This window comes from Schistocerca gregaria, unplaced genomic scaffold (assembly GCF_023897955.1).
Source record: "Schistocerca gregaria isolate iqSchGreg1 unplaced genomic scaffold, iqSchGreg1.2 ptg000949l, whole genome shotgun sequence".
NCBI classification, from domain to species: Eukaryota; Metazoa; Arthropoda; class Insecta; order Orthoptera; family Acrididae; genus Schistocerca; species Schistocerca gregaria.
In genome coordinates this window covers 164,260-186,036 of record NW_026062302.1, presented here as the reverse complement: position 1 = coordinate 186,036, position 21,777 = coordinate 164,260, and the positions used below count along the sequence as shown (strand labels likewise).

Genomic DNA, 21,777 nt, shown 5'->3' with positions numbered 1-21,777 from the left:
TGAGTGTATTTGTTAATCAAATTCCATTAACTGATTTGGTGTCGGTCGAGTTGTCTGCTTTGGTCTTTCGTTCGTGTGCTCGACGGTCTATCTGCGCCTTCCTTGTCGAAAGTTTTCACTATTTCGCCTATCCAGAACTATCCAAGGCCACGAGAGCGCCCTCCAAGCCTGTTGGCATCTGCAAGAAGGCGTGGCTTTCACTTCGGTGTGCAACCAACTTCTCTTTTACGGAGAGATGCGCGACAACAGATAACTTCTCGGCTGCTCAAGTCTCGCTAGAAGCTGCCCGCTCCCTGAGTTGAGTTGTACCAAGGAAATTTGTCATTTCCTCAACAAACAAACATCACCGAGTTATGTAAGAATGACACCGCCTAGCCAAACCACATATACATAAAAACCAACAGTACAGCTCTGGTCTTGCGTTCAGACGTGGAAAAACTCACTCTCTTGCGTATTTCAGAACGCTCCGCTTACATCCTTAATTCTGAACTTTCTTTATCGAGATACCCTGTGTTAATTCGGATGTGCACATCCTTTTCTCGTAAACCCACTATCAACCGCAACAAGTAGGTTTGACTGGGGCCTCAACGGGAAAAAAACTCAAAGCTCGTCGATCAGCAGTCAACAACAAAATTAACTGTAGCACTCGTGAAATACCGTGTTTTTTTTAAAGGCCTCAAATACTCTGTATGCCCTTAGGTCAATTAATCGGCTGAATAGATAACGGCTACCATTTACTCGCAGTAAAACCGCAGTATGACCTTATCAGTTTGAGAATTAGAACTGCTGAGACCTAGTTGTATACTTCGTTTGCGCTAAAAGTGTAACGCGACTGCTCTAATAAAATGGATTACTGCAACATTTTATACATTGATGCTGCTAGGACGCATGACATTTTTTGTTGATACGATACTATTGTGTCTACCCTAGAAAAGAAATATTTAAAATTACAGAACAATAAACAGTATTGGTTTAAGGAAGATGGAATTGAATAACAAAAAGGATCCCTTGAAAGACACGTTTACATGGGTATATGACGAAGAGCCTCATGCAACTCGAAGGAGAGAGATTCTACGAGAGCATCCTGAAATACGCAGCTTGTTTGGAATAGACACCAAGTCCAAGTATTGGATTACACTCACAGTATCTCTGCAAGTGCTCACGGCAGTGTTCATGAGAGACGCGTCATGGACATTTCTACTGATAACGTCATACATCTGGGGAGGCACCTTGAACCATTCTCTGTCGCTGGGTATTCATGAGTTGTCTCACAATCTGATGTTCTCAAAACCAATTCATAACACTTTCTTCAGTTTTTTTGCCAATCTACCTATAGCTGTGCCCTACTCAATGTACGTGAAATGCACCTATGTTGCCATTGCTGTCTGGATCCACTCAGTTCATAAAACGTTGTTCAATTTCATTCGTTTCGCATGTTCGTGGGATGCATTCTGACTCGCTTGACATCTCTATAGAACGTTTCAAAAGTACCATATGATGCACCACCAATATCAGGTACAGAATCTCTGACCATCAAGTTGACAGTGCGGATTATTCCTCGGTATACAGACTAGAAGATTTTGGTCCCTATAACACCTTTCTGTGCTGTAGCAAAGTTACCGCGATGGGGCCACACAGCACCGCTCGGTACCCAAATCCCTTTCAAACGACCCTCTCATTACCATCAAAAAGAGCATTTTTTGTGCCCGGTCTCAATACACCCGTATATGCCATCTTTGTGAATGACACTAGCACAACTGTGTGTACAAAGCTGACTACACACACACCGTTCTGTATTTGTGATTTCTGGCCCAAGAGTGGCATAGAAGCTTGTTTTTTCAGATCTTCAGCTCCTCTCTAACCGATTTTTTGCGTATAGGGACAATACAACATTGACCCAGACCTACCCATGGCCTGGGAAGGGTACTTCTTTAACAGTGCCAGTACTAAGGCACTCTTCTTGTTCGCTCAGCCGCTGATCTACACGCTGGTTCCGCTAGCGAACCAGTACCTGCCATTCACATACTTAGAACTCCTACAAATGGTCATCCAATTCACCTTCGACTTTCTTGTTGTTTATCTTTTTGGCATTCGATCGCTGATTTATTTGTTATGCTCAACCTTTTTTGGCTCGTCGTTGCATCCTATGGCCGGTCACTTCGTATCAGAACACTACGAATGGGTCAAAGGACAGGAGACGTATTCGTACTACGGCCCCCTAAATAAAGTCACCTACAACGCCGGCTACCACTATGAGCACCACGACTTCCCTCGTGTCCCGGGCTCTAGACTGGTCCATCTCAAGGCTATTGCGCCGGAGTACTACGACCATCTGTACAGTCACAAAAGTTGGGTGGCTGTTATGCTTCGCTTCATTTTTGATCCAAGTATATCACCCTTTTCGCGCATCATCAGACCAAGCAAGCGTGGTTTGTACAAACACTCTTCTAATACGCACGAAAAACGAACAAATGAAGTGAAATAAAACAACTACAAATAGCTACTGCGTTGTAATCTAGACAATTCTCTGTTGAGGAAGCACAGACTACAGCAATATGTACGGATTAAATTTGCATAAGCAGCACCCTGTGTGGTGCCATGTCAAATTGGCACCTTCATCGTCGTTTGTACGCAGCGGTCTCCTGTTCGTTGGATGGGCGGCAACCGACAACTTGAAGACTGTAAACTGCAACGAGGGAAATTGGTCCTTTCAGATGTTTTGGCTAATCGAAGCGGTTCACGCCGTTGGGGTAATCATTTTCGCTAAGGCTCTTCTTCACTTCCTCTGTTCGTCGGACAGCTGCTGACAGGCGGCGCCTAATTGGGTTTAACTTTTTTCGTCTTGACATCGTTACCGGCCCTTTCGTTATGTGTGGCTTCAACACGTCCCTGATTCAGGGGAGGCACCAGCGTCACGACTTGCTCGATGTTTACCTGGCATTGTGGACATTGGTCCGCGGAAGTATTCTTGAGCGAACGTTCAGAAAGGACATGGCCACAGGGCTTGAGAGCGACGAACCTGATATTACCAGTAGACTCGAGGCCTGAGATCGGACAGATAAATGGGCCGGTGAGTCCGGACTTGACGTTGCTAGAATTCACCTTGGAAAGCGATTCTTCGTATTTAGGATTAACCGTTATATTCAACTTCAAGATGTCCTGTTATAGAACGCAAAGCAGGTCAGCTGGCCGAAAGAAGTCGTCCTGTTACTCTGTACGTGTGTCATGTGAGCATTCACGGGTGATTATCGGGTCGAGGGCGCTTTTGCGCGTCTGTGTAAGCTTCGCGACATGGTGATGGGTCGCGAATCTCTGCAGCTCTTTTTTTCTCTCTTGTCGATCCGACACCCGTGGATGTTGAAGAACTACACAAACATTGATTGTACGATGTACATTTTTGGACCTGATTCCGTGTCGCCTTTTCAAAACCTTAGATTTGTTCAGCAGCGCTTCCAGTACGGCCTCTAGGTTAAGCAAATTTCCGAAGGGATCGCAACATATCGGCAGAGAAAGCGGGAGAGAAGACAGCGCGCAAGTGGACCAACGAATACGGAGTGCCTCAGATGGGTCAAGGGTAATCGAGTGTTTCTTAACTTTGACCTGGTCACTGCGAGTAGGAACTGTACCTCCGTCTGCGCCCATGAAAAAGAGAACAGAAGACTGGGAAAACCGAAAAAAAATACAGCTTATTTCTTACGACCTAAAACTTACAATACAAAGCATCCTAATTTCATCCGAATGAATTCTGTTCAATTTAAAGCCTTTATCACCAAGAGTTTGAAAAACCAATCTACAGAAGGACCCTAAAGGTCATTGTGTACGTTTTCGTTACCTCAGCCACATGGGCGTATTACAACCCGCTGTGTCGTCAGACAACATTTCAATTTCAGCAGTAATCAAACTTGATGGACAATTCTCCTAGCCTACACATATATTCTGGTCTAGAGGATTGCGTACCGGTAACGAACGTGAACACAAAACGTCACCGCCAGACAACTGCTACCCTTACATTTTTTGGTCGAAAACAGGCATAATGATTGCGCCTTCGAATTTGTTGCGTTATAGGTCGAGCTCTAAAATATTTTGAAGTGGGGTTTGATTTATTTCCTTTCTTGAGATATACACCTGTGTATCGTCTGCTCGCATTGTCTGCTGTTGACGCTTTTATGGAGTATTGTACAGGTGGCAATGTCGCAATTGTCGGCGGAGGCCAACTCGCCTTGATGATGGTTCAAGCTGCTAATCGAATAGGTGTAAAAACGACTGTTCTGACTAAGGAAAGTGATTGTCCATGCTCGTTTATTGATACTAATTTATCATTATTTGATCCATCTTATTTCTCTTCCAGTTGGGGGAACAAAGCAATTGAAGAGCTAGAGTAAGTGGTCGAGTACGAAACTAAGCTTTTTAAAAAAAACAGTTTTCTAATATTAAGGCACCTTTAGCCCCCCTCCTAGTGTCGTCACGTTCGACTACGAAGGCGTAGATGTTAGTGGGGCGAGCCGTAATTTACCGGGATATATTATTTGCCCATCGGTCGAATGTCTTTCAATAATTCAAAATAAATTTAAACAGAAGACGTTTTTTAAAGAGAAAGGCATCCCTACTGCGCAATTTAGTTCAATACAGAAGACCTATGAAAGGGGGGTATTTCCCTTCCTTATCAAGTCTAATTTCGGAAGTTATGATGGTCGTGGCGTAATTTTCGTGGGTTCCAAATCAGAAATGCCTGCAATGGAAGAACTTGATAACCATTATGTTGAAGAATATGTGAATTTCGATAAAGAGCTTTCAGTGATAGTTGCTAGACGTCGCTGCCCCGTTAAAGATGCGCCTGACTTAACGGATTTTGATCAATCAGGTTTTCGATTTGTAAAACATGAAGTGGAAGTCTTCAATTATCCTGTCACTGAATCGTTCCACTGCAACGGTATTCTGCACGTTTCAAAGGCACCAGCCGATATACACCCGTCTATCAAAAGGGAGGCCGAAGAGCTTGCCTGCAGAACTATTGCGGCGTTACCCGTTGAACGCGGGCCAGACGGCAAAGACACAACTGCTGGGATCTTCGGCGTTGAGCTCTTCTTGGTTTTTGATACTAAAGAAGATAAAGAGAGCAGCAAACCTAATTTCAAACTCTTTGTTAACGAAATTTGCTGCCGCCCTCACAACACCGGTCACTACACTATGGATGCTTGTCTTGTTTCCCAATTTGAGCAACACCTACGGTGTATTCTTTCTATTCCTCTGAAGCCCATGGTTATGAGGGAAAAGTACGCATTGATGATCAACGCCTTGGGAAATTCCAAACTAGGCATCCAGTCTCTGTTAGATTGCTTTCAGAAATCAGAGACATTGCCAGCAAATGTTCATGTCTATACATATAGAAAGAAATTCATGGAAGGTCGAAAATTGGGACACATCAATATAGTAGGGTCTACTCTTGAAGCAATTAAGGAAGGTTGGTCTCACGTAATGAAATACAAATGGTTTGGAGACGACTTTTTGAAAACTCTAGACCAAGAAGCGTTACTTAGATGGGAGGAAGCCACCAATTCGCGGGCTACAAAAATACATAACGCTGTTGATAATCAACCTCTTGTTAGCATCATCATGGGATCTATTTCTGATTTGGAAGTTATGACAGGTGCATCATCGTTGCTGTCAAGCATGCAAATTCCCTTCGAAATGACCATTGTCTCTGCTCACCGTACTCCAGAGAGACTGTACGAATATGCATCATCCGTCATGAAGAGGGGCATTAAGGTTGTCATTGCCGGCGCGGGGGGCGCTGCTCACCTCCCGGGCATGGTTTCCTCCTTGACATCTGTACCGGTCATAGGGGTTCCTGTCAAGTCAAGGGCTCTTCTTGGAATCGACTCATTGCTCAGCATCGTCCAAATGCCACCGGATATTCCGGTTGCTACCATGGCTATTGATAATTCGAAGAACGCTGCGGTACTAGCAGCCAGGATTCTGGGCTTGAGCAATCCAGCTATTCTCGATGCAGTAAAGGCTTTCGAACAAGCATCCAAAGACAAGGTGTTTGAATCTATTAAACAGATAGATGAAAAAAAGCCCAATTAATATCTGCGCGGCCAGCCGAATTGGGCAATAAACGCGCTCACTAATGTGGGCCGTTGTAAGATGCAACACAATACGCGTTCCTAGCAAGATAACATCATAAAAAAAAATTTCGCATTTTTCGTTATGCGCTTGTATATTTTACACGATTTAATCTACAGAGATTGCTACACCTGACGAAGCTATACCGCGTAATCGCTGGAAAACTCCGCTTAGACAGCGAGGATACCACTAAGCGACTCGCTGCGCTGGGCGGCCGTCAAAGCGAGTAATGAAAAAAAAAAATGACGCATCGGTTTTCTCTACACCTTTTTAGCGTCGCAACTCTTGGTACATTATCTTGTCTGCGACTGGATACGCGCGAAACTTGCGAGTACGGATTACCGCCCAAACACGGGCGCGGTCATATCTTGCGCATGAGAAAGTAGATCATGGAATCTAGTTGCATCTTTGAAAGGTCTAGTTGTGCGCCTTTCAGAGTCATCAGCAGGCCACCATAACTAGCAAATACGGTACTAAAAAGGACGCGTTAAAATGGCTTTGGCGATGCGCTACGCAAAAATAGAGAATCCGATAACGGGTCGTCCGTCGCGTGGTCAAGGTCCCGTTTTTTTTTTTTTTTTTTGTGTAGGCGTACATTCTCCCTCCTTGTTCTTCCTTCATTCTGAAAATTTTTCCGTGCATCACGTATTCGAATTTGTCCATCAAGCTCGGACCTTTGATTTGGCTGTGGTATCCGGTGTCCGGGGTGTCGTCTAAGTGAAGCGTAGAGGCCAACATCAGAGTGAACTTGTCCCCCACTTTTACTGGATATATTTCGGTGTTGATATCGACGACCAGCTCGGTCTCATAAGTCTCGCTGTGACTATCTATCCGAGACACTAGAGATTTTGGGGTGGACGCATGCGCGACAGATGAGTCAAAAAACTCTAAGTACCAAAGATACGCTTCATTCGATGAAGCATCAGAATCGTTGACCGGCAGCCCTGTCATGCTATCGATGAAGACGTGCCTTTATCAAAATAGACGCCCCCATAGTTAACGTGTTTGATTTCGAATTGATCAGTGAACAGCGTAGCCGTCGACATAGTATGATTTTAATGGTCGGCAAACTACTGAAGGAGTTATTTTTTACTTTTTTTTGTCAGAGAACGGAAGGAAGCTGCGACAATCAGGACATCCGTCACAAAGCGTCGATTGTGGATGTGAACAGGCAGGCGAAATACCCAATTGCATGTATTATTTTCAAAGCAGGTCTCGACGCACAAAACCGTGGTGGCCAACAGAGGTAAAAAGTAATTTTTTAGGGCCGACTCTTTTGGATAATTTTTTAATCTTTTTCTGTACAAAAACATTGCTCTTTGTTTGCCCACCCGTCAAGATAAAAAAATCATCCGCGTGCTTAGAATTCAGAACAGTCGTTTTCAATAATGGGAACTCGTCCACATTTTCGTGTCTGCACTGCTCTGCTTCGCGTCGTGTTCAACAAAAAGTGACGTCGTCGAGTTGAGCGACGCAAATTTCGACCAAATCGTGCTGAAGAGCAGGGTTCCTGTTCTCGTCGAATTTTACGCGCCCTGGTGCGGTTGATGTATGTCGGTTTCGCGCGGAAATATAAAATCAGGGCCTAGCACGTCATGATGCTTGTTAGAGGGAGTGCTGAAGGAGCACCGACTTTGACAAAAAAAAAAAAGTGTTTCGTGGAATTCGTTCGACGAACGTTCTGCTATCAATATACTCTCCGCGCGCTTCACGTCAAGAGACAATTCGCATATCTTTGTAAAATTTAGAGAAAAATCGCGTCTCTTGCTGCAAATCATTCAGCCGACTCAAGCGCCGCAGACGTTACTATTGAGGACGCAAAAAATAGCTACGCGTTATCGAGGTAGGATGCATGAACGTTTTTGCTAATAAGCGCTATCCTATTGCCTAAAAAAGCTTCTTTGAACACACGCAGGTCAACGAATCGTTCCCGTCTATGAGCAGCTCGCTTCCAATTTGGAGGGCATTTCCGTCGTCGCAAGGGTAGACGCGACAGTTGAGCAATCGCTTTCGTCTCGCTTCAATATTCTTGGCTACCCCCAACGATCAAACCCTTCTCTCCCGACTCACCGTCTCCCACGGATTACGCCGGACAGCGCACTGCCTCGGCCATCGTCAATTTTTTGATAAACAGCATGGAAAATTGTGTCAAACTCCTGCAAACAAGCGCGTCGGATCAATCGATGACCGCTCTGGACGAGTCCAACCCTCTGCTTGTCGTAGCCCTACTTACCGACCGTGGCGATGTTTCTTCACTCTGCAAGTCGCTCGCCATGCGCTTCAAAGGCGACGCCATATTTTATCAGATCTTCGATAAAGGTCGGCTGTCTGAACGCCATCACGTCGACTCCTCTCCAACTTCGACAGTGAAGACTCCCCATAACCAAGACGCCATCGTTTACGGCGGAAAGATCTCGGCGTCGTCTCTCGTCGAAGCTATTGGAAGTCTCGTTCGCTCCAGTTTTTCCAGCGACCGTCCACAAAATTTGTCATCTAATCACTCCAACTCTTCTCTCGTTTGGAAAAAAATCCAGCCCGACGAGCTCATTCAAACCCTTCAACAACAGACCAAATTGTGCGTCGTCTCAATCCTCGACCCTCATCCAAGCACACACACCCAAAACATTCTGGACGCTATCGCCAAGGACTATCGACGCGACAAAACATCTGAATCCTTCCAGGTCCAGGAAGGACACGGAGTCGAAATTGCCGCGCGACTCAACTTGGACAGCCTACCCCGGCTTTTCGTCCATGACGACAAGAGGAAAAAAATTGCGGACGTTTCGCTCGCTGGTCTGGCCGAAGCCAAACGCACAATGGACCGAGTTATATACGGAGATGCAACGTGGAGAATTGCCGGTTTTAGCTTCGACTAGAGCTCCAAAATTTTCTTGCATTCTGTGCAAAACTTGATTGGCCGAATGTCAGCTCCATCTTCTCTTCTTTTTCCGCAAAGAAGATAAAAGATACAAGCTCTATACCGCGAAAGAACCCTCAACGAGGGTTCCAAACGTGCCCTCGCATCCTTTTTTCTTCCCCTCCCCCCTCGACTAACACCGATTTAGCCATTCGGCGGCGCTATTCGCCAACAGAGATGACCAAGCAACCAAACACTGGTGAACACCATCATTTTTGCATCGGAACATCGTGACACTAAACGCGCGTCAACAAGTCTACGCCGGTTAAACCCGTAGCCCAGAACTAGGGCCCTTTCTAATTGACACCCCCGCCTTGCGCTGGTCGAATCCACAGCGCTGCACCAAAGTTCACGTTTTTTTTTTATAGCAAAATTTCACACTTTGAATTGATATATTAAAAAAATTCAATAACTACAGACAGTATCTAGTGGAAGGGGACGTCATCCGAGCTCTCGTTGCGCTAGACATTCATGCGCAAACTCAGCAGAGCTCCCCGATATGCTTGATTGCACGTATTCGAATCGCTCTCCCGACCAATCCACCCAGCATTTTTGGCATGCGGCGTTCAGGCCTGCGAACCGCTTCTAAGAACGCATGCTCGCAACACCTCTGACTTGCTTTCTTCAGTGCCATCGCCGAGCGAGGAACGGACGTCCCTCTCCTTCCTGGGCCAGGAATATAGCCTTCGAAGCGCATCCGCGAGTACTCGTCGCGCGTCCGGTTCTAGGCAGCTTCACCACGAAGCAGCGTCGCTCAATTCGTACGCCGACTGCAACCTGATACGCAAGCCTGACGCGTTTTTTCTTTTAACCGAAACACAAGTCCGTACAAAAAAATTTTTTTTCAAATCACAAGGTACAGCCTCTCAGAGAGAGAGCGAAGGACGGCTCGCTGTCACCTCTCTCGTTGCTTTCTTTCCTCCAGAGGGCGTTAGTTCGCCGACCCCGAGGGTAAGCTCACGGTGCTCGCCAATGGCACCTCTGGGCGTTTACCGGGGAGCGCTTGACGCTCGTTGCTGGCGCTCGAATCGCTCGTTACAGGACTTTTCTGTTTCTTTTCTGGCAGGCTCTGCCAAGAGACCTCGAGCGCTTGAACGGACTCGCGGCCCCTTTTGCGCGGGTCTTCGAGGATGCGTGCCGAAAGATTCTCCGCGCGGATTTGGGCGCCGCGCGTGGACGCCTTGAGAGAGGAGTCCGATGGTCGACGCGCAGGGGAATTGACGCGTTGAGACGCGAAAAGAGAAGAATCTGGAACTTATCCAGCAAAAAAATTTGCGCGAGGAGTTTTTGCTGCTTTTTTTTCTCGCAGAGGTAGTCGGAATGAACAGAGATGGAGACGCATGACTGGGGTTCTCAGACAGTGGCCGCGGTGTACGTATGATCTTCCAGGCTTTTGGACGACGGGTGCGAAGGGGAGGGGCAATCGGGGGCGGTACAGTTCGAGAGAGGTGCCTGCAATCCCCTTGTCGGGGCCTGCTTTAAGGCAGTACGACGTCTCCGAGAGAAAGACGGGGGTTGAGGCGCTTTTGTGAGAGGACGATGCCGAAATCGGTGCGATTTTGCTGACGGCAGTGCTTGTGCCTCTGTGTTAAAATTTTTTTTTTGTGTAGAGCATGTTGCGTGTGCGGAACTCAGGTACGTGAGAGGGGGCCGGCCAGCGCGAGGGAAGGGCGGTGCAGAGCGAGAGACGCGTCGTGTGCGCATCCTCTGTTTGTATGTGCGAGCCGGTTGAGCGGACTGACAACTTACGAATGGCAGGTTTCTCCTCCGAACCCGGCGAACATGTGTGTGAGTTGTTTACGTTGCGAAGTAGACATCTCTGAGGGCATTTCGAAGCAGCTGAGCATTCAGTGGTGCAAGGGATGCGGAAGATACCATGAGCCGCCGAATCGCTGGTTGAAGTGTGGTTTAGAGAGCAAGGAGCTGCTGATGTTTTGCCTGAGGCGCATTAAAAATCTCAACAAGGTGAGGCTGGTTGACGCCTCGTTTGTGTACACGGAGCCCCATTCGAAGCGCCTGAAGGTGAAGTTACAGTGCCAAAAGCAGGTGTATCAGTCGATGATATTCGAGCAAACGTTTGTGATTGAATATTTGGTCTCGAGTTTGTTTTGTCCTGAATGTCACAGATATGAAGCAGGCGGGGACGAGAACATGTGGACGGCCGTGGTTCAGGCTCGGCAGCGCGTGGCTCACAAGCGTACTTTTTTGTGGCTGGAGCAAGTGATTTTGCGACATGCCGCTCACTCCTATATATCGTCGATCAAGGTGATTCGAGACGGACTGGATTTTTATTTTTCGTCTTTGACACACGCGAAGCACTTTGTGGACTTTTTGCACGCGTTCGTGCCGGCGCGCTCCAGCCTGAACAAGAAGCTTGTGACGCACGACTGCAAGAGCAACACGTACCAGTACAAGTGGAGCATTCCGGTCGAGTTGGTTCCGGTTTGCAAAGAGGATTTGGTGTATTTGTCGACGAAGCAGCGTCGTAACTTTGGCGGCATGAGTCCGTGGCTGTTGGTGGCCAAGATATCCAATGTGATTCACCTGATAGATCCCTCGACGTTGATGATGCGGGAGGTGCAGCCGAGCCAGTTTTGGGCTCAGCCGCTTCACGTGTTAGCGACCAAGGCTCAACTGACTGAATTTTTGGTTTTGGATGTAGAATTCGCGTCCGCTCCATTACCGTCTTCTTCTAGAAACCACCAGTTGTGCTACGTCACCGTCGCAAGGATGTCGGACCTGGGCCGGAGCGATGCTCAGTTTCAGGTTTTGTCACATTTGGGAAGATGGATTCGAGCGGGTCAAAAGGTCCTTGGGTACGACTTGGAGACGATCAACAGGGCGTCCGAGGTGCCGGAGTACTCAAAAAGGAGGCGGGGCAGCGAGCGCGCGGACGAGGACCGTCCAGACGTCATACTGGTCAAGAGGTGTCCTTCTGCGAGAAGGGGGAGGAGAAATTGGAAGCTGAAGTCGCTCGCGAAGGAGTTCGAAGTAGAGCGCAACATGAACGCGAGCGACTGCGAAAAAGAGCAAGAGGACTATGAGCAATTTTTGCAGGAGCTGGAAGAAGATGCAGAAGCGCGAAAGAACGTCTGTCTGTACAAAAAAACAGGTGGAGAAGCTCGCTCCAACGCCCCTCAAAAAATGGAGGTGTCCGACGCAGAGACGATGGAAGCGTGCGAGCACACGTCGGAGGAGGATGGGGAGAAGTGGCCGGAAATAAGCTTAGACGAGCTCCTAGACGATTTTGACAGTTTAGACGTAGAGGAGAAGTGACGGACGGGCTTGTGGTGGGAAGGAGGGGGAGGGAGGCGCTCGAATAGCGGCGACAGACTTTAGAAACGGGACTTAAAAGGAGAACAAAAAGAGCGCTGGACGCTCTATGATACATGTGCAAACTTCGTCATGTTTGTGTGTGCAAACTTGTTTACTTGTGCAAAAGTTTGGAAAAAAAAAAAGCTTATGGCCCGTTTTGATAGAAATAAAGCTAATTTGTGGTGGTGGACTCGCGCGTTCACGCGGTCTTTATTTGTATACGCTAGCTATGAATATTATTGCAGATTGGCTGGCCGTGCCGAGAAATGGGGCGGTGGAGTGCCCCCTTCGCGGCATCGCCAACGGAAACGGTTTTATTGCAGGTTTTCGAAATGGCATTCAAAGGGCGATTTTTTTTTTTTTTTTTTCATTCTGCCTTCCAGTGATTGGTGATCGTCGAGAAAACTAGCCCCACTCTCGACAGGTTATCGAGGGTGGTCTCCATCTCTTTCTGGGTCACGTTCGGACAAGCGTCACAGAGCTGCTTGATGCTGATGCCGTGTTGAGGTGAGTTCTTGCACAGGCTGATGATTTTTTTCTCGGTCTCTCCGCACAATTGCTCGTCTTCCGTCTGCCGGTTTGAGTGCTTCTGTATCTTGTAGGGATTCGCGTACTGTTCGTAGGAGTCCTTCTTCGAAGCTGCGCTCGATGCGTTGCCGGCATCGAGGGTGCCGGCCGCCTTTTTGGTGTTGTATAGGTGAACGTAGATGATCTGGATGAAGTGATGAGCGATTTCGTTGTAGTCTGTAATGGTTTTCATACGCGACGCGACAATAGACCTCTTGTTGGCGTTCAACTTGATGGATCCGTAGACTACCACGTACACTCCTTCTCGCCACTCGTGTTTTTTGCTGGCGTGGTAGTCAAGGACGCCATCGGCGTCTTCGTGAAGCCACACGCGGACGTCGATCTTAGCGGTTCCGTCGTCAATGATGTACGTATGAGTTAAATTCGACGTGGCAAAGGGGACGCTGAGTATTTGGCCGATCACGCGGACTTGGCTCACGTTCTGCATGTCTATCAAAAAGTAGTCTTCGGTGTCGACTTGAGCAAGTTGGATTTGCCGAATGGTGACGGGAACTAAGGACGTGTGCTGCTGGCGGCCCCCGGAGTAAGCGCCGGCAGAAGCCGTGTACTCGGTGGAGTTGTTTACCAGAAAACCAGAGTCACCTCCGTGGCATTCTATCATGGCTGGTCGAACTTGAAAGGGTAGTGGGGAAATCGAGGCTTGACGCGTGGAAGCAAAAAAAAAAAAAAAACACAGTTTCTAGAGCCGAATCGGGACGCTTCAACAACAACGAGCGCTCAGCTTTTTTCAAGGGCGTGCGGCCGTTCCTTCAATTCGCGCTCAAAAAAAAAAAGGTAGTGCTCAGAAAAAAGCGTGTTTACATCTGTAATTTTTTTTTTTTTTTTGCAGAGAAAATTATTAGCCGAAGTATTTCTCGCGCTAGTTCCCTCGCCGTGAATCCGCCACCTACCCTAGATTCAAATGGTTCGTTTGAGAGAAACCGGCCTTCGGAGTCTAGATGCCTCGGCGGGCGTTCTCGAATCCGTAGGGCGGTCGCCCGCCGAGAATTTCCTGCTGCACCGGCTGCGTCGCGTCGGCGACGATGACCACCTCTGAATTCGCAGTCTTCGTGCCTGGCTCGAAGAGGAGGACTCCCTATTGAGTGGGCACTGACGAAATCCATTGCTTTTGCACAATAATTTTCTCAAGCCAAAGGGCAAAAAATGGATAGATCCTAAATACTGCGTGAGGTACGAACTGGTAGACGTGCCCATCGGGGAACTCAGCTCGGCGGATGGTGCGCCCAAAAAAGCGTTGAAGCTTGTCAGAGATCAGAGGCCCAAAAGCTGGAAAAAAAAGAGTTCGTTGAATGTATGAAGAAAGATGCGAGACCATTCCGGTGTGAGTGCTCTCTGTCAGGAGTGTGCGGGGGCGTGCGTCGTGTTTGTGAAAAAGGGCATACAGCGCTTGCGTTTGTTGTAGTCGTTCGGTTGCGGCTCTCAGGGGAAAAAATGGGGAGAGAGAGGCACATCGGCGACACACTTTGTATGTGATGCGCGTGTATAGAGACGGAGTATGTGATTTATGACAGGTGCCGTCAAAACTTTTCAAACAACAAATGTTTTTCCGTTATGTAGGTGGGCGCGTTGCTTGGTCCAGACGAGGTCGCCGAGGCCACGTTGAGTCTCGAGGAGTCTCTAGCTCGCACCTTTTTGGAAGACCGGACGTGCATCGGCGAGGATGACTACGACTATGAACAGCACCTGATTGAGGGCGGAAAGGACCCGAACGCGATATTCCTGTCGAGAGACGGAGTCGTTTCGCGAGTTGGCGATCTCATGAAGGGCGTGATTGGGAGCGAGTCCAATACCGTCTCTGTCGACTTGGGACGTCTCTCCGAGGTGTCAGCTAGCGGCGTCAACTTCTTAAACAACGAATCGTGCGGAGAAGAAATAGACCGAGAGGTGCTCGACCTGCTGGAAAGCGATGAAGAGAACGGAGAGGTCGAAGAAGAGGTCACTATGCTGGACGAAAACCTGTCTGTCTCCATCCAGAAGGTCCATGCAGGTTTGGACGATGACTTTGTTCAACAAGCAAACCGTTCGACGAAAACCGATTTCGACGACGAATGTCCAGATCTTACGACCTCATTCAAGTCCTTCCACACTCCACAAAACGAATCCTCCTTAGATGACCTGGATGACATCGATGACCCAACCTGGAACCCCGACTTGGCGGAGCACAACCGTCTTCAAGCAATGACCGAATTCCAACGACTAACTCACCAAAAAGGATATTCGACAGCTTCCAGCGCGACTCTCGTTCACTCCAACCGCACTCCCTCTTCTACCTGCCTACGCGCCGCGACCGCCCCCGACGCCGCTCCTACCTCCTCCCTCCCTATCGAAAAAAAAATCGCCCAAAACCGCTTCCTATCGACTCTCGCCGACTACGAAAATTCTCAAAGTTCCGAGGAAATTTTGGGGCTGCAGGACATTTCCGTCTACGAGCGCGAGCTGGACGACTTCCTGAGCCAGGCCACCCTGTTGGGACTGAAGCCCGAAACTCAGCAAAAAGGCCCCAGGTCCAGGAGAATCGACAACTCGAGACCAGCGCCCCCCCCAGATGACCGCCATATGCGGCAAACGCACCAAGAGGGGGGCACAAGCGTTCTCGCGAAGGAAAGCGCGAACGACGAAGAAAACAACAACATCACCTCAGACAACTGCTTATCTGGCGACGCCGCAATGGACAGCAGCAGCGGTACGATGACAGATGACAGCAACCACACTACGGCGCCAGATGACGACGGCCAAGGTGATGACGCGTATCTCACCAATTCCTGTTGCTACGAACGCTCGTCAGACTCCGACTCTCTAAGCGATGATCTCCGAGTCGATCACGGTCCTCCTCCCCACTGCGACCCAGCCAACACCGACAATCCCCCGGACGTCGAGTACGTCGAGTGGACCGACCTCGGCGAAAATTCATCTCTCGCGCCCCGCCTGGTCGACGTGACCCAGTACTTGTCCCATCGATTCAGTCTCAGCCGCCAAGGAATTCCGAAATACGTCCTGGAACACGGGAGAAAAAAAAAGCGGCAGCAGCGAAAAATCCAACTGAAACAAATAATGGAATCCGTACTTGAATTCGACTCGTCCAGCAAGGGAACGAACATGGGCGTCGCTCGACCAAAGGGAGAGGACCCAAATGATCGCAAATTGAGAAAGAAAAACTGTAAATCAGAGCGACGCAAACGAAGAGAAGAAAAAAAAGTTTTGAAACAATCATACAAATCTGAAGAAATGAAACAGAAGAAACTCAGCCAACACCCCCAAGTCGGCGTCACCGTCCTCACACTGTAATCGCAGGGTATTAAAAATCCTACTCGAACGTTGCTTTCAAATCGGCCCCTGACGCCCAGCTAGACCCCCTATTTTTTTTTTTCGAACACATGCGACAAATCACAGCAATGGATCACAACCTCGCTCTATACCTAGAACATAACTTCCATTTCTTTGTTCTCACTATATTAGACCTGTCGGCCACCGCCGTCGAAAGAGAGACCTTTTTGCAAAGGGCAGACCTTGAGTGGCATGCTCGGTCCCTCTCTTTTTGAAGTCGCGCATAACCAGTATAAAAAATTGTTACACCTACTATCGTTCAATACTAACCAAAAGAATGTCCACTAAGCACGTCCAAACACATCCTCTGCTACATGTTCTCGTGCGCACGCACTACTCGTACCTCTCTCTCTCTCTTCAGACCAATCGTCGTCACAAGAAGCATGTTTGTTGTGTAATGTGTACGCAATTCTGCATTTCCATTTGACAGACCTTTTGCTCTCTCAAACGGACTGGTGCCCCCCCTCCTCCCTCCGCGTTATCTCCCCCTTTCGCTGCGTTTTACTAACTTGGTGACAGGGCTCTCGTAATCTGGCCCAATACTGGCTGGCGTCGTGGGGGCCAAAACAATAACTTTGCTATCGTTACAGGTGTTCCAACTCACCATACACACTTTCGGAAGTCTAGTTTTCATTCTTCTCGCGGCTCATGTCGAAGTGATTTCTCGTATAGCTCTTTGTCAGATGGAAACTCCATGCTAAATTCGTCTTCCAGCAGCGATATGACGTGAGGGTCATACTCTATCTTATAGTCTTCCATTTGGTAAAGTACAATATCGTCAATGACTCTGGCAAGCAGCTTCATTTTCGTAAAATTTACAAAGGGTTTGCCGTTGTGGTCTATTATCTCAGGATTTCCGTCTTCAATAAAGGTCAGATCCCCTAGGTAGATACCAATGTAGGGCATTATAGGCATCGCTCCCGTTTTCATCAGTTGACGTAGCTTCTTGAAGCTGCCTTCGGAATTGATCGTCTGCTTGAACGATTCCAGCATTTTTATGCTCGAGGGTTCGACAGCCGACCAGGTCTTCTTCAAACGCGCGATAGGTGCGGACTCGCACGCCGCGATCACGGCAGTCAGCGAGTGGTAGTTACGTAGCTCGTGCAAATGGAACCCCAACTTGATAACCCAATTAAGCGCCACAGCGCGTTGATCCACGGACGGAATGGAAATGACAAGGTTGGTCACCCAAACCGACAAGATGTTAAACAGATCAATGCAACGAAGTATGTGTAAAGCGTGATATCTCCCATTCTCGCGTGCCCACGCCTGATTGATGCATTCGCTGGGAGTGATACATTTGTACACGCTGTGGTTAACTAGAGTGAGTTGTTCAGCAAAAGATTTTGGAGATATCGCCGTCACCAAGTCCTCCAAGTACGACATGATATGCGGCTTCTTGTCGACGATCGTCGCCTTCTTGCTCGACGAGGAGCCAAGTGACAGGCGCGATTTCAGAGGTGCACTGTTTGAACCACTCCTGGGATGCCTTTGTTTCTTCGACAACGGAACATCTTGTTTCTCGAGCGGCTGCGACAGGGTTCCGCCAAGGGTCTGCGTCTTGGTCGCAGAAGAATAGGTCGCTGCCATGCTATTTCTTGTTTTGATGTCCAATTCTCGATTCTGTCCCGCACCGCCCATTCTATTGTAAGACGCCAACGGCGCCAATTGTACGTCCTTACCCACGGAACGCTGGCCGGCCTCCGCACTCTGTCGAAGCACGCGGCTTGTAATAGAGTGGCTGTGTTCGTTCGTCACACCTCTCTTGCCAAACGCCTTCAATACTTCAAAAACTGCATCTGATTCCTTCCTGTAAGATTTGTCTTGCTTCCAGGCACTGAACCTCTGGTCAATCTTCTCCATCATGTAGTTTTTTGTGCTTTCCGAATATTGGCTAGACGGAATGGATGCAACAAACTGGCGCAAACGGCAAAACATGTCTGCATCAAAATCTTGTGTGTACATCATCACCCACGTTCTAAGTACGTTAAATGTCCTCAGACGGTACGCCTGAAGCGTGTTTGAGTCGGCGAGGTTCTGATCGCACGTCTCCCACGCCTCGCAAATAAGACTCAGCAGCTTTGTAGGGGTACACACGGCGCGATATGTATACAAAAATGCCTTGATCTCTTGTGTCTTAAAAAACGGCAACAAAAATATAAGCGTTTCCAGCGTGGCAGCGTGCAATTCCTGCGAGCCGGACTCCTCGGACTCATTCATGATATAAGTCTCCTTGTCCACCAAATCCAGCAACTTCGAAACCTGTGTATCAGATCGACTCCCTAGGTCCCTCGGGCTACTCTGATGAGCGAGCAACTTGGAAGCATCCTGTTTAACTTCAGGCTTAGAAGCTTTCTCACCCGTCTCCTTGCTGTTCGACGACACCTTTTGGCTCAATTTATGACGACCGGCTATCTTCAGCGAACCCCTTGATATCGAAAAGCCCTTAGACCTAGACCTGGACGCAGATGTAACGCTATCTAATTCGCTCAACGCGGCACCAGTTTTCGAATCGTCTTCACTGTGACCGTCCTTGGAAGCACCCGAGCTGTAATTCTCAGATGTGTCTGCGGAGCTATCTATAGAGTCGCCAATCGTATGAGACATATTTAGGAAGAGAAGAGGTGTAGCACGATAGGACTCTCTTCGCGTATAGGTTTTTAGCAGTTGAACTTTCACCCCACACGGCCAAGTGACAGACACCGTATGATCGATCCTACAAGATAATGAAGACAGTGATAATGACTACAAAAAGTCCACTGGTCATCAGCACTAGAGATACATGTCCGAGGAGTAGCAGAGCGGGATTCAAAATTCGACAGCACCAAGGGCAAAAAAATCAGGCCAGGCCAAGATTCAGTCAACGAGTAAGGTATCAGTGTTTCAAAACAAATGTTAGTTTCTGAACAAAGTGTACTGCTGAAGCGAAAAAAGCAAAAAAAAAACGGACAAGCCTGCCTGCCATCCTTGTGCCACACTCGTAACTACGTCTCGCCATCACTCCATTCACATACTCGCCTGGCCACAGCAATGGTAAACTTCACAGAACAAGCAACACCCACACTTCTCACAAACTACGAATCAAATAGACTGTGTTCTGCTCCGCTACATGTTTGACGTGTATATCTAAAAGTATACAACTGTAAAACCACATGCATTCGATCGTCCCCAGTCCCTCGCATTCAAACTGCCTTCTCTCTTCGAGACCTCATTTGTGAGGCCAAGTTCTGGCCGGCCTGGATGCACATTCCGCTGACTACCATTCCCATAAATCCTTGATAAAAAATTGTATCACAATACGTCGACTAGCTGGATTACTAGCCTCCACAAGGACGCTGTGCGGGTTCTGACAGGGATAGCCCGCTTTCTTGACATCTAGACGCCCCAGTCAGTCAGATGCCACGTATATAAAAACAGACATGTCTATCGCTACGAAAATGAGTTTTTGCCTCCAATTCGTTCGTTGCTCTACGAGCTCCTTTCCAAAATCCCCTCCAACACAGGGCTGTACCTGGCGAGACTCTTTGAGGATAGAGGTTGCGACTGTTTAGCACGACAGGGAGTACATAGACCGTGGATTACAGGGCACCGGGGGACGACTCTGAGTTCGCAAATAATATATGACACACTATGAGATACGACGACGCGCACGCCGAGAAATTCGATGGTAGTAGTGCACTCCTTGATTGTGGTTGTTCTAGACAAAGAAAAATAACGCATACGGGCTATGCACACTGCATAAACGGCTCGGCGTTCGCTCCATCAGGCGAAAAAAAAAAATAGAGTGTTATCCATACCTCAAAGCCAAGTTGGTCTGCGTTTTCTTTATAGTATAGCAGTTGGTAAGTGAGAATCATTCACGTTCGAACGTGAACGAGGTATTATATAGTAAAACTTATTGTATATGAAAATAATATATTTTTTAACCCTTTATTTTTGTGTTTGGATACAGAACAGGTTTCATAGTTGTGCAGCATTTAATTTCATCCGTGTTTGGTCGAGATGAGTCTCTGTCTATTTCGCGCGAAAGGCGCTGTTACCGGTGCTCGCACGACGCGAGGTGCTTCCAGGAATGCAAGTGCACACAAACGTGGTGTACATACAGAGAAACTGGGTGCAGGCGTAGACAAACTGAGCGAAAAAGAGAGGGCCATAGAAAATCAGGCTGTGAGAGAGCATGAGGAGCGAGTTCGGAAGAGGCTTCAGCTGGAGGAGGTGCGTGCTTGAATATGCGTGCGGTGTGTCCCTAGACCGTGGTGACGCGTTGAATTAAGAAACTCACTTTTGAACAGCTTCAAAGGCTGCAGAAAGAGGAGGAGAGGCTGAACAGGTCTTACTCTCGACCACACATATTAAAGAAGAATACAGATGAGAGAGATCTAGAAGGCATTCGAAAACACGTCGACCTTTTGAAAGAAGAACTACACGGTTCTCATAAATAGCCCGCGCTTGTTTTTCACGTATCAATGTATTTGATGTGTGTGAGAGGGCGTGTACATAAAAATGGCGATTATATTATTCAACGGAGTCGAGAAAATGGCTGGCGTAGAAGAGGAGGGTGCGCTCATATGATGCTGCTCAGTGGAATGTAAAAGATGCACATTTTATCTGAAACCGAACAACTCGACAGTTTGTGTATGGCAAGGGATCTCATTACGCGCGGACTGCTTTCGACAGGTGCACACAGGGGATGAAAGGGAACACAAGGATTTCTGGATGTGTGGGATGGGATACAAATGTGTTCTTCTTCTCCAGAGTAAAAGTTCAATTATCAGAGTCGTTTGAGTGAGGTGACGTTATTCGCTATATATATATTTTTTTATTCATCATTTTCTGGCATTCCTTGACTGTGCTCGACTTTTGGCATCCTCCGATTGAGATTGCGCGGGATGGCGTTTAGGCCACTATTTTCATCATCGGGTCCGAAATCCACTACTTTATTGGCTTTGGCTGATACTGCCCCGCATGTTGTGTTTGATTTGCCTGACAGCGCCTCGTCGGATCGCCACGCGTCAGGCCATTTGTCCTGATTCCGCAAGTTTTTTATGGAATCCGCATACAGAATGTGAACCAGGGTTCCGGTGACTTTTTGGCTATTAGAGGTTTTCGAAGCAGACCCAGGAAACAGCTCGACAACCACAAAATTGCCTGGAAACGTCAGATGGTTTTGGTAAGTTTCATATCGTTTTAACGCACACGCTCATCTCTTTCTCTCTCTCCGCAGTCGATTTCGAAAATCACCGGTTTTGTCACAAGACACTTACATTTCAAAACGTGCGCTCACTCGATGGCCGCTTGCGCGAGTAGCTCTATTAGCGGGAAGTTCGCTAATGGCGCTGTCGTACCCCTTTTGATCCATATTTTTTTCTTGTACATGTTTGGAATTTCGCACAAGAGGTGTTCTTTAGTAGGCGTTTCTACGTCGACTAAGTCGCCCCCTCGTATTTTCGTCACCTTTGCGATGATTTGGTTGTCGGTTGGAACGAAGCGCGCGTTTAGCTGTTGGA

General features: G+C 47.9%; 5 protein-coding genes across 7 annotated transcripts; 3 read left to right on the top strand and 2 right to left on the bottom strand.

Annotated features, from left to right (window-relative positions):
* Positions 1 to 681: 681 nt before the first annotated feature.
* On the top strand, positions 682 to 6,646 carry LOC126325953 (sphingolipid delta(4)-desaturase DES1-like). Of its 3 annotated transcripts, XR_007560426.1 has the most exons (5): positions 682 to 1,352; positions 1,476 to 1,515; positions 1,880 to 3,214; positions 3,435 to 4,378; positions 4,446 to 6,194. XR_007560426.1 is itself a non-coding variant. In XM_049995461.1 (3 exons), the coding sequence occupies exons 1-3, from the start codon at positions 982 to 984 to the stop codon at positions 2,483 to 2,485; spliced, it is 1,017 nt and encodes a 338-aa protein (XP_049851418.1). In that variant the 5' UTR covers positions 682 to 981; the 3' UTR covers positions 2,486 to 3,733. The 3 variants fall into 3 exon arrangements, 2 of the variants coding, with proteins under 2 accessions (XP_049851418.1, XP_049851417.1); XM_049995461.1 differs by lacking the exon at positions 4,446 to 6,194 and having other exon boundaries at positions 1,880 to 3,733; XM_049995460.1 differs by lacking the exons at positions 682 to 1,352; positions 1,476 to 1,515; positions 1,880 to 3,214 and having other exon boundaries at positions 4,105 to 4,378; positions 4,446 to 6,646.
* Positions 6,647 to 10,335: 3,689 nt separating this feature from the next.
* LOC126325948 (60S ribosomal export protein NMD3-like) lies at positions 10,336 to 12,579 on the top strand. The gene is made up of 3 exons (XM_049995456.1): positions 10,336 to 10,414; positions 10,654 to 10,678; positions 10,802 to 12,579. The coding sequence occupies exons 1-3, from the start codon at positions 10,374 to 10,376 to the stop codon at positions 12,317 to 12,319; spliced, it is 1,584 nt and encodes a 527-aa protein (XP_049851413.1). The 5' UTR covers positions 10,336 to 10,373; the 3' UTR covers positions 12,320 to 12,579.
* Positions 12,580 to 12,725: 146 nt separating this feature from the next.
* On the bottom strand, positions 12,726 to 13,547 carry LOC126325908 (uncharacterized). Its single transcript, XM_049995396.1, has one exon. The coding sequence runs from the start codon at positions 13,545 to 13,547 to the stop codon at positions 12,726 to 12,728; it is 822 nt and encodes a 273-aa protein (XP_049851353.1).
* Positions 13,548 to 13,808: 261 nt separating this feature from the next.
* LOC126325947 (uncharacterized) lies at positions 13,809 to 18,127 on the top strand. The gene is made up of 4 exons (XM_049995454.1): positions 13,809 to 13,850; positions 14,076 to 14,237; positions 14,504 to 16,671; positions 16,790 to 18,127. The coding sequence occupies exons 1-3, from the start codon at positions 13,848 to 13,850 to the stop codon at positions 16,229 to 16,231; spliced, it is 1,893 nt and encodes a 630-aa protein (XP_049851411.1). The 5' UTR covers positions 13,809 to 13,847; the 3' UTR covers positions 16,232 to 16,671; positions 16,790 to 18,127.
* On the bottom strand, positions 16,901 to 18,877 carry LOC126325907 (ras guanine nucleotide exchange factor A-like). The gene has a single exon (XM_049995395.1). It carries the CDS (start codon positions 18,875 to 18,877, stop codon positions 16,901 to 16,903), a length of 1,977 nt encoding a protein of 658 aa, XP_049851352.1.
* Positions 18,878 to 21,777: the final 2,900 nt, after the last annotated feature.

Coding starts and splice junctions, on each gene's coding strand:
- LOC126325948 (XM_049995456.1), top strand. CDS start 10,374: ATGGAGACGCATGACTGGGGTTCTCAGACAGTGGCCGCGGT. Junction 10,415..10,653: donor TCTCAGACAGTGGCCGCGGT/GTACGTATGATC, acceptor TTTTTTGTGTAG/AGCATGTTGCGTGTGCGGAA. Junction 10,679..10,801: donor GTTGCGTGTGCGGAACTCAG/GTACGTGAGAGG, acceptor TACGAATGGCAG/GTTTCTCCTCCGAACCCGGC.
- LOC126325953 (XM_049995460.1), top strand. CDS start 4,167: ATGGAGTATTGTACAGGTGGCAATGTCGCAATTGTCGGCGGAGGCCAA. Junction 4,379..4,445: donor AAAGCAATTGAAGAGCTAGA/GTAAGTGGTCGA, acceptor AGGCACCTTTAG/CCCCCCTCCTAGTGTCGTCA.
- LOC126325947 (XM_049995454.1), top strand. Junction 14,238..14,503: donor AAAAAAAGAGTTCGTTGAAT/GTATGAAGAAAG, acceptor TCCGTTATGTAG/GTGGGCGCGTTGCTTGGTCC.
- LOC126325908 (XM_049995396.1), bottom strand. CDS start 13,547: ATGATAGAATGCCACGGAGGTGACTCTGGTTTTCTGGTAAACAACTCC.
- LOC126325907 (XM_049995395.1), bottom strand. CDS start 18,877: ATGTCTCATACGATTGGCGACTCTATAGATAGCTCCGCAGACACATCT.